This window comes from Euprymna scolopes, chromosome 18 (assembly GCF_053919585.1).
Source record: "Euprymna scolopes isolate OS-2025 chromosome 18, ASM5391958v1, whole genome shotgun sequence".
Taxonomy (NCBI): Eukaryota; Metazoa; Mollusca; class Cephalopoda; order Sepiida; family Sepiolidae; genus Euprymna; species Euprymna scolopes.
The window spans coordinates 111,295,591-111,310,360 of NC_136499.1; the positions used below are offsets into that span (position 1 = coordinate 111,295,591).

The 14,770-nt window shown below is 31.9% G+C and overlaps 1 protein-coding gene across 1 annotated transcript in view; it reads left to right on the top strand.

Annotated features, from left to right (window-relative positions):
• Positions 1-14,261, top strand: part of LOC145297763 (ventricular zone-expressed PH domain-containing protein homolog 1-like) — a 97,375-nt gene extending 83,114 nt beyond the window's left edge. The window contains 5 exon segments of the mRNA XM_080144006.1: positions 799-944; positions 3,517-3,651; positions 8,310-8,459; positions 12,324-12,428; positions 13,780-14,261. Coding sequence (XP_080000132.1) covers positions 799-944; positions 3,517-3,651; positions 8,310-8,459; positions 12,324-12,428; positions 13,780-14,010 — 767 coding nt within the window. The 3' untranslated portion in view covers positions 14,011-14,261.
• Positions 14,262-14,770: the final 509 nt, after the last annotated feature.

Consider the following 14,770-nt stretch of genomic DNA (forward strand, 5'->3'; position numbering starts at 1 on the left):
TTGAAATTTTACTTTTTATATTGAAATTGTTATTACTTTTTTAAATTGAAATTTTTATTACTTTTTTAAATTGAAATTTTATTACTTTTTAAAATCAAACTTTTTATTCACTTTTTAAAAATCCAAATTTTTATTTACTTTTTTAAAATCAAACTTTTTATTTACTTTTTAAAAATCAAACTTTTTATTTACTTTTTAAAAATCAAACTTTTTATTTACTTTTTAAAAATCAAACTTTTTATTTACTTTTTAAAAATCAAACTTTTTATTTACTTTTTAAAAATCAAACTTTTTATTTACTTTTTAAAAATCAAACTTTTTATTCACTTTTTAAAAATCAAACTTTTTATTTACTTTTTAAAAATCAAACTTTTTATTTACTTTTTAAAAATCAAACTTTTTATTTACTTTTTAAAAATCAAACTTTTTATTTACTTTTTAAAAATCAAACTTTTTATTTACTTTTTAAAAATCACTTTTCATTTACTTTTTAAAAATCACTTTTCATTTACTTTTTAAAAATCACTTTTCATTTACTTTTTAAAAATCACTTTTCATTTACTTTTTAAGAATCAAACTTTTCATTTACTTTTTTACAAATTAAGAATTTTGTTTTTTACTGAGATACTAATGAAGACCAAAACAAATTAAAAAAAAAAAAAGAAAGATACGCAGATTTTCTAAGAAATCTATTTGTCTATATTTTCTTGTCTTATTTCTCCAAACCATGCCAATGCTATTTTATATTCTCATGATGTGTTACCTCATTTTCCTGTTTATTTGATTTTCTCATTTAAGATGGCCGTCACAAACGTTTTGTCAAGTTGAACTTTCTTTGCGGCAGTCATCAGTGCGATGAATGTTTGTATGGAAACAACAACTACTTCATGTTGGCCACACGCATTCCAAAAACATGGATTCACCTCATGTTTCTTGCCCTGCAGGTAAAGCAAAGAAATATTTGAGTTTTTTTACTACTATTTGTATCAGATTTTATCGCTTTACTACAAGGATCGTTCCAAAAGTAAAGCCTCCTATTTTTTTTTTTTAATTCGACTTTAATTATTGTTATATATTCGCTATTGCAGTTAAATGGTAATTTAGGGGAAAAAAAAATTCACTGATAAAATCCCTCACTGTACTTCCTCCTCCTCACAATTTTCTCTCTCAACTTCCAGCATGCGCCTGTCCTCCTCAACTCTGCCAACAGGCTTTTTATAAAAAAAAAAAACTGATTGCATTTCATTTGCATATGCGTGCGGTGGGTGGTATGGTCTCGTGCGATTCCACGATACCACACCTTATAAAGCCACGCCCGTCATCTTCAATCTCTCTCTCTCTCTGTCTCAGATCCCACCTGAAGGTAAGTCGTATAGCCACAAGAAGCACACACACGTAGGCACTTGCTTCTTGTCAAAGGTGTTTTTTAGTCTATATAATTTCTAAAATATCAACTTTGGTCATTGTCTCGATATATACACTTGGCAGCAAAATAAAAACACACAGCTGATTATAAAATATTTTGTTTATTCAAAATAACCTTTTTGATTTTAGAATTACAATTATGACATTAATGACAGTGCGCATGACGTGGGTGGTTGTGTTTTTGCAATAGAGAAGAATGTGTCACTTAGCTCGTCCATCATGGTCACTCTCTCTTCTGTTCTTTGTTTACCCCTCTATTTTATTGACACAGATAACGTCAAAACATTCAACCACGCATTGTCTTGAAATATTGGTCAGTCTCCAGGGATTCTACGTCTCCCATTTTGATTTCTTTGTCATCATTCCCAGGGGGCACCTGCATCCAGGATCTGACCGACTTTCCTTTCACGTCATTCCCAAGCACCTGGATTATCCAACACTATTTTTTAACTAAAAAAGTTGAAGAGCTATGAAAACGAGAGTGGTAACATTAAAATGGGTGACCTTTTGTGCTCCAGAATTTATTTTTCTTCATAGTCATTATCATTCTCAATGCACTTTTTGCTAGGAATTCAATGACGCGTCTCTGATTTTGATGCACATCCATGACAGGAGTTGCTTTCTTAGAGTTTCACACCATCAATATCTGCAACAGAGAGATGAAGCTTTCAGGTCACAAATGCATAAGTTCAGTCATCATAACAATGCAATTTGTAATGCCCTCTGATCTATTTAGGCGGAATAAAAAATAGGAGTCATTACTTTTGGAACGTTGTTTGTAGCTGAAAATGTTTTCAAATATGAGTCTTGTGAAAGTTGTAGATAGATACTAAATTTATTTCTTTTATAAATTTTTATTTCTTTGTAAACAATATTTTCTTCTTGTACACTTTTTGCAACCAGATCATACGTCTGAAGATATTAACTTCCTGACCTTCCATTTTTGCATTTTGTTAGATTTTATCCGTGTACAGACACTTTTATAACACAATCCGAAAAGAAAAAAAAATTGTCATCCATTACAATTCTGAATTTTTGAGATGAGGATTGGTTTTTCGTATTATTTGGATTCTTTGGACTACTGTTCTCATCTTGAGTGTCATTTTATCATTTCGGTTGATGTAACCTCCAATCTTCTTCAGGTGTATTTTGTTGAACTCTGGCATGTTTCTGTTAGACTCGGGAATCTGGATTGAATTTCGAACATAACTCTTTTACTTCACAGGGTTAACATGCTCTCATACCGTCAACTATGATTGGATAGAGGTCCTAAGTAATTCGCAACTGTATTTTGTCATTATCCACACTGGCACAGTGGTTAGAATACTTAGAAAAAATTGATTGTGATGTTCTGCTGAAGGTTGAAGGTTCAATTTTCAGTGTGGCAACCAAAAAATACAATTGCGAATTACTAAGTAATTCGCAATTGTATTTTTTAATTGCCACACCGCATTCTCTATTCAGTCATGACTGACAACGAGAGCATACTACCCCCGTTAAGTAAAAGGGTTTTGTTTGAAATTCCATCCAGATTTCAGAGTTCCACAGAAACATTTCAGAGTTCGGCAAGATACACCTGAAGAAGGTCGAAGGTTACATTGATTGAAATGTGAAAATGATACTAAAGATAACAGTAGTCCGAAGAATCCAAATAATATAAATGGTCATCTATATTATATACTCTGTCTATTTGTCCGTTCCACTTTTTTTTTCTGAAACTACTGGGCCGATCTGGTTGAAATTTTGTCTGGACCTTTATGATAAGGTGCAGCAAACTAAGGGTTATGGTATTCATTTGATGCACAATTAGTGATTAATAGAGATTAGTATTTAATGCAAAAATGAGCACAAATTTAAACATATTCAGCCATCAATTTGGCATAAACTGCGCAGCATTTCTCCGGGGTCTTTTAGCTGAACCCCCAAAATTATTCAGAAAGTCGTTGGAATATTTCATCCAATATGTTTGAATATTTCGTCCAATATGTTTGAATATTTCGTCCAATATGTTTGAATATTTCGTCCAATATGTTTGAATATTTCGTCCAATATGTTTTGTTTTACTCTACTGATTTTGTTTTCTTTTTCAAGGCAAATGCCAGTTCCGCCTTAAGTCAACAAGACACGTGCGTGAGTCGCCTTAAAAATTGTTGGGATGCTTTAAAATCGGACAAAGGATCCAGCAGTTTTCTCACAGTCGTTACTTCTTCATTCCCTTCAGCCAAGGTTAGTCACTTTTTTTCTTTTCTTTTCTCTTTATCGTTCAATTAAGTTAACATTTCAGAAATACGTTCTTTCTCTTTCTCTCTCATATATTGACATACCGTTGAGGGACGAGGATGGGGAGTTGTCAAGGGAGTCACAAGTTCAGAATTGATATGCATGGGAAAACATGGGAGGAAGATGAGAAATCAGAACTAGTAAACAAGAGACGGAATGCATTTGGAGGTGAGATGAACTTGCAGGCTGGTAATGAAGATAATCACAGTGGTATAGTTAACAAAAACTGTATTAGCAAAATTACACTCAACTAGCTACAACCACTATATATGATTTCCCTCACACTCTAACTATGCCTAAATCTAAACACAAATTCTATGAAGAAAGCTTTTTCCACACAACTGTCCGCCTGTGGAACATTGTTCTGCTGGCCTGCTTCCAGGGTGAATACAACATGGTAACCTTCAAGTCCAATGTAAACAAGTTCTTGTTGAGCTGTCCCCATAAATAATAAAATTCCACCCAATTTACACCATTAACAATTACTACACTACGATTTTACATTCATTAACTTGCTACTTTTAGTAGCCTTTAGGCCTTGATAGGCAATGACTCGAGTAAAAAAAAAAAAAAAAAAAAGAAAAAAAAAGCAAGACTATTTTTTAGAAGTACACGTCATGATTCTGGAACCATAACTGCCACAAATCACTATTCGATAACGTGTTAGATGCAACTATTTTTATAATCTCTGTGTAAGTCTATTATTCATGAAATAGGCGACCTAGTTTACTCTATAACAGAAAGTTGAAACTTTCTGGCATAATTTTGCAGACCAGTTCACACATTGAGTTTCGTATAAGTCTACAGGAAGGATATCTGCTATTTATTAATGAATATCTATCATTAAAATTTATTAATGGATATCTATCATTAAAATTTATTAATGGATATCTATCATTAAAATTTATTAATGGATATCTATCGTTTAAATTTCACAAATGCCATTGATGTTTACATGTAACCTTATAGTTTCTGGTTCCTTAAATGGTCAGATCAGCTTAATCCAAAAGACACCCCTTTTTTAGTCTATACTCCATTTCTTCTTGGGGTTCATTCTGTGGTGTCAATATTTTTTCTTTTTCCTTTCTTTTTTAGTCGCTTTTTACTGTTTTGAAATTACTTGTGGAACTGTGTACACCGTATCATATCAAACAGAACATCCATTATTTTTTTTTTTGTAGTGTCGTTGTACACAGTATCAGACTATCTTTTCTTGATTTGCTTTAAATATCTTGTGTGGGTGAATTTTGTCCCTTTCACCACATAGAGCACCTCGTTGATTCCTTTACTATCCTGATTGTCCAAATGGTCTTGGTATTCTTATTAATATATATTTTGATAATTTTATTTTTATACTTTCATAAAACATGCGTTTATTTTAAAAATTATAAGAAAATATATTTTTATTTCATAAACATATTTCTTATAAAATTTCAAATAAAATAAAAACCTTTATTTTTTTAATTTCATAAACATATTTCTTATAAAATTTCAAATAAAATAAAAACCTTTATTTTTTTAATTTCATTATTAAAAGTGCAAATAAAGAATAATTGGCATTTTTATCTGTATAATTTTGTTAATTTTAATTGTATATTTTTTATTAATGTCCTTTTTCTTTTATTTCAAGAAATCACTTTACAATAGAAATAATGAAGAAAATGATTTGGGTACTTATGCATTTTTGGTACGGCGCTATTTTTAAATAGATTTTTCAGGTTAAATTCAAGTTTCACAATATCTTTTTTTATTAAATTGTACCGTGGAAGCACAGAATAGTTACAAAACACCCCCGCCTTTCTCATGTTAAAAATGGCTTTCAAAATAATAACACTATTATTTCAGTGTGGTACCAAAAATACATAAGTAACATGATTTGTCTTGTCACCACTTCCGGTAGCAGCCACACCAGAAGTTAGGAAGTATGTTAGCTGACTATAACCAAAATTTATTTTAGTCTGGTTGCCCTTCCTGGCTCAGTTATGTGATAGAGATCCAATATTTTTATTGAGATCCCATCACTTGATAACGCTTCACTAAGATTTAAAGATCAGTTTGTCTGACATCTTTATTTGTTTTTCCATAAAAAATAAACTAATTTACTGGTTCTGTGCTCTGCCGCCCACTGCAAAGTTCAATGTCTGTTCACAAAATACCAAGAGGGGGTTCCAATCACCTTGAGGCATGGATAGATAACCAATAAACTCGCACCATGTATAGTTTTTAGTCACTACTAGTGTAAGATTTAGTCTAAAAAAACTAATATCTAGTCACATGAAAAAGTGACAAAGCCTTTTGGGTTCTTTTCCAGAATTAAAATATTAAATATAACAAAAATTAAAGAAAAATCTCTATGATGCATATGTACACATGACAAATTGAAAATATCATATTCTAAAAAGCATGTAAATTGATCAAGTAGTTTAATTATTAAAAAAGAAAATCATTTTTAAGTTATTAATAGGAATTCATGGGCATTACAACATAAATCTTGTAAGTTTGAATTATTGAGTTATCTCTTTTCTTTTTTTAATTATTTTCCAAATGGCAGTCATGACAGCTGATTTTCTGTTACTTATAAAATGTTTTATTTAACCCTTTATGACCCAAATTATGATGTAGATGATTAAAAAAAATATTTATTGTTAATTTTAGATGAACGTAAGCAATGGACAGTTGCAATCTGGAGGTATCTGGCATCTACCCAGATACTGAACTAATAAGTACAAGACGTGTTTGAATTTATTTATGCCATTATATTCATTTATTTATGAGTAATTGAATTTGTCCAACTAGGTCATAAAGGGTCAAACACTCGATAAAAAAAAAAAATGGTCATAGTCAGCTAGCATATTTCCTTACTTCCGACACCGTGCTACCGTAAGCGGTGACGAGGCAAATCAGTTTCTTTACTTTTATTGTTATTTATTATTTCTATTGTAAAACGATTTATTGAGATAGAATATAAGAAAATGGATGTGAGAACTAATAAACAAAATAGAGGGAAAACAATTGTTACAAAACTATGAAAAGTATTTAATATTTAAAAAAAAAAAAAAAAGAAAAGTTTTTTTTTTGTAGAATCATCAACATTGAAAATGCATGACGGTTTTTAGTTTAAATTCAATCAAGGGAGATAACTCCTCAGCAGTAGAATTTTTTTTATTTCTTAAAAACAAAAGTAGGTTCATATTGAGAATTCAATTGAATTAAAATTTAAAAAACTACAGAAAAATCTTTATGATGTGCATACTCAACACTAAACGAAAATATCATATTCTGAATAAATTAAGTAATTTTATTTTTATAAAGAAAATCAATTTAAAGATATCACGTTTCTAAATTTTTGAGATAAGGATTGGTTAATCACTGTGCCACAAGTCTTTGCAGACTCAAGGAACCGTGGCGTAATGGTTAGAGTACTTTTTTTTTTTTTTACATGGAGGTCACCACTTATCAAGGCCCGGAAGCCTCTTGGGGATAAAGGTTATTGCGTTACAGCAATCAATGGGATAGTATCATAGTAATAGTTAATATTGGAGATCTGATAAAGTGTCTTACTTAAGGGGGCGATTCATCAGGAATTTGTTTATGTTGGACTTGAAGACATCCAAGTTGTAGTTAGGAGGGAAACAGGCAAACTGAAGAGAGTTCCACAGGTGTGCACTTCTAAGAAAGAAGCTTTGTTCATGAAATCTACGTTTTGATTTAGGCACAGATAAAGAGTGGGGAAAATTACTGACAGTGGTTTCAGCTAGACGGGTGTTTTTCATGAAAGATTGGCGAGGGGGGACCAGAGATTGGAGCTCGGACGAGCACTTGCCATGGAAATAATAAAACAAAGACAGGCTCACAACGTCTCTTCTGTTGGAGAGAGGTTGCAAGGAAGAGGAAAGGGCATCCCCCACTAAGCCACGAAGTCTATTTTGTACTCTGTCAAGGCAGGATAGGCTGTTTTTAGCAGCTCCAGCCCAGATGTAGCAGCAGTACTCCATCCTTGGACGTACTTGGTTTTTATACAGATAGAGAATTGCATCTTGTAAAAGTGATATTCTCCTAAAGGTTGAAGGTTCAATTCTCAGTGTGGGCGACCGAAAAATACAATTGTGAATTACTTAGGACCTCTACCCAGTTATGGCTGACGGAACAAGAGCATGCTACCCCCGTGAAGTAAATAAAGGGTTCTGCTCAAAATTTTGTCTCGATTCCTGAGTTCGACAAAATACCTGAAGAAAGTCGGTTCCATCAACCGAAACATTGTGTAAATGCCACTCATGATGAGAATAGTAGTCCGATGAATCCAAATAATGATTAATGTGAAGTCGTTAGCATTACAAGACTGATCTTGCAAGTTTAAATTATTGTAGATTTATCTGCCTTTTTTCCAGGTGGCAACACAATACAGCGCGTATTTGTGTACTCATAAAATTTGATTTTAAAGTTAAAAATTAAACTACTTGATCAATTTACCAAATTTTTGGAATACGACATTTTCGTTTTGTGTAAAATACATAGATTTTTCTGTATTTTTAAAATTTTTATGTAGATTGAACTCTGCACTTCTATCAAAAATTATTTACCCGATTTTGCTTTTGGGTTTTCAGGATCAAGATGCTCTTCTTCACGAGCTTCATAATGTTCGCTATTTCGACGTTTTCGAATTTAATGCTGGCCAACACCATTGGGCCTGTTTCATGTGCAACCATCCAGAAAAGATGCTCACCCTCCTACAGGATGGCAACCCAGTCATTTCGGTAAGTAACAAGTAGATTGGATCAAAAACATTATATATACCATCAATCAATAAGGCTTTTATCAATCAATGAGGAACCCCTCCTTGGACTTTAACCATCTATCTCTGCCATGTGGGACCCATGTGTTGTATCAGGCCCCCCCCCTTCAATCTTGGTCTTCCCTTTGGCCTCTTACATTCACGAGATGTCCATTCCGTTGTCCTGATGGACCATCTGTTGTCATGTTGTCTGGCTATGTGCTATATGCCCATCTGTGTTTGGATGTTTTGATGGCAGTATTGATGTCAATAACTCTTGTTTGTTGGCAGATCCAGATGTTTGTCTTTCTGTCTTATAGAGTGATGCCTAGTATTATTCCCTCTATCTTCTTTTGTGCCATTGCCAAGATTTTTACGAGTTGTCAGGGCCCATGTTTCACTACCGTAGATCATCACAGGTAGTACATATTCATTGAAGATCTTCCGTTTGATTGATATATTTGTTTTTTGGCTTTTCATGATATTCTCCACTTTCCCAAACGCTGCCCATCCCAATGCTACCCTTCTCTTTATCTCAGGGAGGAGAACTCCATATTTCATAATTTTCTTTCCCAAGTAGATGTAGCTGTAGATATATACGATAAGATTATGAAATTTGTAAGTTTTGAATTGAAAGCTGTTTAATTTCAGAAGAGTTCTCAATGGGTAACTGATCTGTATAAGTCTTGAATTTTAAACTTTTGCAGGCAAAGAGCAAAGATCTTTCTCGCTTGGACACAAAAAAATTATGTGCAGGAATTCTAAAAGATCCAATATTTTTATGGTGCAATTCCAGTTTCTGATTGATTGCTAGCAGAATGTGGCTCCATTTGATTGGTCAGTTCCTATCAGTAGAACCTTCCAATTTTCTTAAATCATACTCTTCCATTCATATAAAAAATATTGCATCAGTAAGTTAATGATGTAAACGTGTTGTAGATGTATGTTTTGCTGATGCATACGAATGGCATACGTTACATACGTTACAGTGATAGATGATTGGCTAAAGGGAGAGGAGGGGTGGGAATATAGGTTACTGGGAATATAGGTTAAAATTCCTTTTGTAAACAAAGGAAAAAGTTTTGGACATGCATTTCCAGAACACGTGAAAGAAGACACATGTTTTAACATGTGTATGACGTCATGGAAAATGGGAAGTTCTCGATATAGAGAAACTTTAGAGTTAAGCAGGGAGAAACTGAGAGGGAGTTTGAGGACGACAGACGATAGTCTGCAGTTGGGATTCGAACGTCTAGAAGCGAGACGGCCACTTTATATTTTGAAATTTTTTATTCATTAAAACAAAATTTATAATAAAATTACTGATGTTCAAAAGTCCTCAGAATTAGTAAGGAATGTGAGACAATTTCTTCTGATTAGCTGTTGGTTACCATAGCAACTTTTTCGTCGTCAACACCTTCATAAATCTTAGTGGGAAAAATCATGGATTACATTGAAAAATGCAAGCATGAAAAGTAATATGGTTAAGATTAAACTTAGAAAAGTAACAGGACTAGTTGTTTAAATTAAGAATTTTAAAAAATTCAATTTAACATTATATAATCAACTCTTAATTCTGCAATATTTTAAGTTATAAATTTATCATATTTTTTACTAGAATATCTTGTCTTTTTCTTATCTTTTCCAGTTTTAACAACTAGTCCTTTTACTTTTCTAAGTTTATTCAATAAGGATGATACATCAATTAGGGGTGTAGGATAAGTAAAACTCTTTATACCATGGTATTTCAAAGTTTAATGCTTCTCATCAGAACTGTGCCACAAGTATACACAACTCAAGCTCAGTACTACTTATATCATCCACCACAGACCATTGTATTTCACTCTAAATGTGAGATTTTTAGAGTTACGAGACTACATCCGAATTTAATTGCCAATTTCAACCACCTTCTGCTGAAAAAGAGCGGTAACATCCATTCATTATATTCTCATTTTGGCTTTAATATCCAAAAAGATTTCAAAATTTCCATCAGAATTTCCACACACTACCTGGAATCACCATTTAAACTGGATTGAGACTAGAATTTTCACAGCAGAATTTCTGTTATATATAAAGTGAAATTGTCGCCAATTTTGGGTCTAAACTTGAAATTTTAATTGTAGGTTACTTGGACATGGGTCAAAATTGAGGTCAAAGTTAAAAAAAAATTTGACCTGCGATCTCTACCAAATTATTCAGCCAATTTTTAGTCTAAACATTTGAAATTTTACATGAAGGGTATTCAGAGATAGGATAAACTTTTTAATCGGTTTGGGTTGAAATTTTGAGCTGCCAAGGGTTCAAACTTCAAAAGATTTGACCGTTGTGGTTTCTAGCAAACTACTTAGTCAATTTTGGGTCTAAACATTTGAAATTTTACATAACAGATATTCAAACATGCGACAAGCATTTTAATCAGTTTTGGGGTTAAAATTTGGCTGGCAAAACGTTAAAGTTGAAAGAGTTGACTTTTGCAGATTCTACCAAACTCCTCCAACTTTTGGTCTAAACACTTGAAATTTTAGATGTAGGTAACTTGGACATTGGTTAAACTTTTTATTTTGATTTGAGACCAAAACAATAAATGTTAAGGGGTTAAAATTGGCGTCAAAGTTTTTAAAAAATACCTCTGCGGTCTCTACCAAATTACTCAGACAATTTTTGGTCTAAACATTTGAAATTTTACATAAAGGGTATTCACACGTAGGGCAAATTATGAACAGTACATGAAGCTTGAGCATAGCAGGGCTGAACTGCTAGTTTATTAATAATTTAAAAAGGTATTTTAACACTACTTTGCATTCAACAAGGACCTAAAAACTATGGATACCCCTTTGCTACTTAAGAACTTTCTCCTACTGTAATTTTTTTCTTTATTGTCATATTTTCATTTTATTTTATTTAATTTTTTTTACTCAGCTTTTTATGTTTTTTGATACTTATTTTTCATGTTTACTTTTTATTCTTTTATATTTAATAACTTTGTACTTTTTATACCTTTTACTATCATTTTATAATTTTACACTATTTTATACTTTTTAACGACAGAACAGATGTCAACCATCATACTAAAGAACTGTCTGCATTTGGTGAACTGTTTATTGATTGTATATACACTCGCCCACGCATGCATTTACTCGAGGAGTATTATAAACGATAGACAGTCACATGTACAAACTGACACATATATACACACAAGACATAATCACACGTATTGACATGTACACACGCTCAACACACTAGAGAAGATATGGACGGTGACACAAACATACATGAACGTAGATGACATGTATGAACACATAAATATATACACACACCCGACTATATAACATGCGTGTTTGGTCTATATTATATATGCACATTAAATAGACTCGTTATATACACACCAGTATACAATATTTAATCTTACCCCCCCCCCCCTTAAGATTTTAATAAAAAAAATGAAAACAAAAAACAAATGTTTCGACTTATTTATACAAAAAAAAAAAAAATAATTATTCATAAAAATTACAGTAGATATTGGTTATATTTTATTTTGTTTTTCCAATTTTTTGTTTTCTATTAAATTGTAACATGTCCGATAAATGTTGTTATTTTCTCTATTTCCTAAGATTTTTTTTTGATCAGTGTTCAGAATATTCCGGCAGTCTACGCCAGGTACTGGTTGAGCCAGAGCGGACATTTATGGAACTCTGTTTTGCAAGGTGCAATAGTACCGATTTAACATATATTTTTCTTAAAGTGGTAAAAGTTAATTACAGATGGAAATTGACATACCCAGGTACTCAAGAAGTTGATATAAAGTATATTTTATGATTAAAAAAATAAAACTCTCTTTTTATCACAGGGTCAGCTTAAAGAGAAGAAAGGGCGATGGAAATTTTTGAAGCGATGGAAGACGAGATACTTCAGTCTGTCTGGTGCAAACATTACTTATAGTAAAGGTGATTCGGTAAGTCAAATCTGTCTGACGATACACCCCCACCCAAATATTAAAAGAAGTATTGAGATTTAGTTTGAAGCATTGTGTCTGATATGTAGTTAGGGAAGTATTAGAAGGCTATCACAATGCAATAAATGGAAAATTGTTGGTGTTGAGAAAAATGAGAAAAACATTTGATTTTCTGTTTAATTTATATAATATATATATATATATATACTCGGGTTTTTTTATTCAAAAGTAATGGACTAATGAATTCAACGAGGTTGTTAGATAGTGCTCAATAAAAGGAGCTGATAATACTTGTTTATTGTTATAGAAACATGGTCACATCCTGCTGCTACAAATAGCCACTTGCTTCAATCAAACAACAGATATCATCAGGCAGCGACTTGACTATTCAAAAGTTCGCTGCCTGATGATATCTGTTGTTTGATTGAAGCAAGTGGCTATTTGTAGCAGCAGGATGTGACCATGTTTATATAACAATAAACAAATATATATATATATATATATATATATATATATATATATATATATATTCTTATATAAAAGTCACTTTGTGTGTGTGATTTCCTTCCTCATAAGTTCCGAAACGGCTAAGTCTATCTTTTGCAAATTTCACCCAAAGGTAATTTATATGTCTGGCAGTGTTCTTAGATATGTTTTGTACAGACATTCATCCAATAAGTTTCGAAAATTGAAAAAAATCTAATCTTGAAATTAGTCTTTTCTCTCTTATCGACAAAAAGGAAGAATTTTTACAGGGGAATATTTTACGTTACACCTGCCAAGTGAAATAATAAAATCTCAGCAAATCATTTCTTAAAAAGAAAAATATTATCGTTTGGATATATAACTCAGTGGTAGAGCATTCGACTACAGATCGAATGGTCACCTATTCAAGCTTGGGTATACCTCACCATTTTATTTTGATTTTTTTCTTATTAATGAGTTGAATTTATGATAAAAGAAGAGGTACCATTTAAAATGGCTGCAAATCATTTCATTGTTTGCATATTTTAAAACTAAACATTAATCAGAAGTGAAGCCTAAATATCAGCTGACGTAATATTGTAAACAAACACAGACGTAATTTGATGAACATTATCATTTTTATTTTTTTGTTTTTTGCGAATTAGTCCACTGGGCAACTTATTCCTTGTAATATATCATTCAATAGAGGATTGATTCTATTATAATACATATGCAATTTGCATAAATTAAAATATCATATTTTAGGGTATTGTCCGGCCGAGTAACACTGGGCATCCAGCTAGTAGATAATAAATATCCAATGTGTCATAAGTTGTTTGGTTAAGAAGAATCTTCTTTATTCATCATTTTTTAAATTATTTTTCAGCGTAAAGAAACTTTACCAGTCAGCAAAATCCAGAGTGTGAAGGCAGTAAGAAAGGGTTTCCGCGACATTCCAAGGGCCTTCGAAATTTTCACAGGAGATCAGACTTACGTTTTGAAGGCAAAAGACCAACAGAATGTGGAGCAGTGGGTTCAGTGTCTGCAAATTGCTGTGGCTCGCTCCCAAAAGAAGGAACCAAGTCTCTACAGATCGGCAGAGACTGACACGCACTAATGCTAGCAACAGGATGGTCACAGTTATCTCCCCTCGTCTGCCATCTTCAGAACACCACTTCATCCTTTTTTTTTTTTTTTTTTCTGACAAAAATTTATGAAATTTTTATATGAATTGCCAAAATAACATATGTTTTTATTTAGAGTTCAGCTAAATTAAGAAGATAAAACTACGCAGAAATTTTGATGTACCCATAACAGAACGAAGATGTTGTCTTCTAAAAACTATGGAATAAAAATAATGTAAATTGATCGAGCAGTTTTATTTTTAACTAAGAAAATCAAATTTTATAAGTAAGCGGAAATGAACTGTCTCGCGTTGCCAGCTTAAAAAAGAAAAAGAAAAAAAAGGGCAGATAAATCTACAATAATTCAAGTTGATTTCACATAAATTGCTTTAAATCTTAAAAAAAAAAAAAAAAGACTTGATCAATTTATGTGTTTTTTGTTTTGTGATGCATATGTACACAATAAAGATTTTTTGGTACTTCTACACTATCAGAACAAAATTTAGGAAATCATAATAATATTGGAAACAATGGTATCTATGTATTCCTCGTATTTTTAAGAGTATTATATCCAAAAATTGATTAGGTAGGAAATTATTTATTAAAGAAAATAGTAAAGAGAATTTGAAGAAAATGATTGTATTTGCTTATGTAACACACAGGAGAGTTAGAAAGGGAGATAATTTTTTGTTTCGATTTATTTTATTAAAACAAGATGGCGGCAATTTTTTCACCTAACACGAAAGTTGTTTT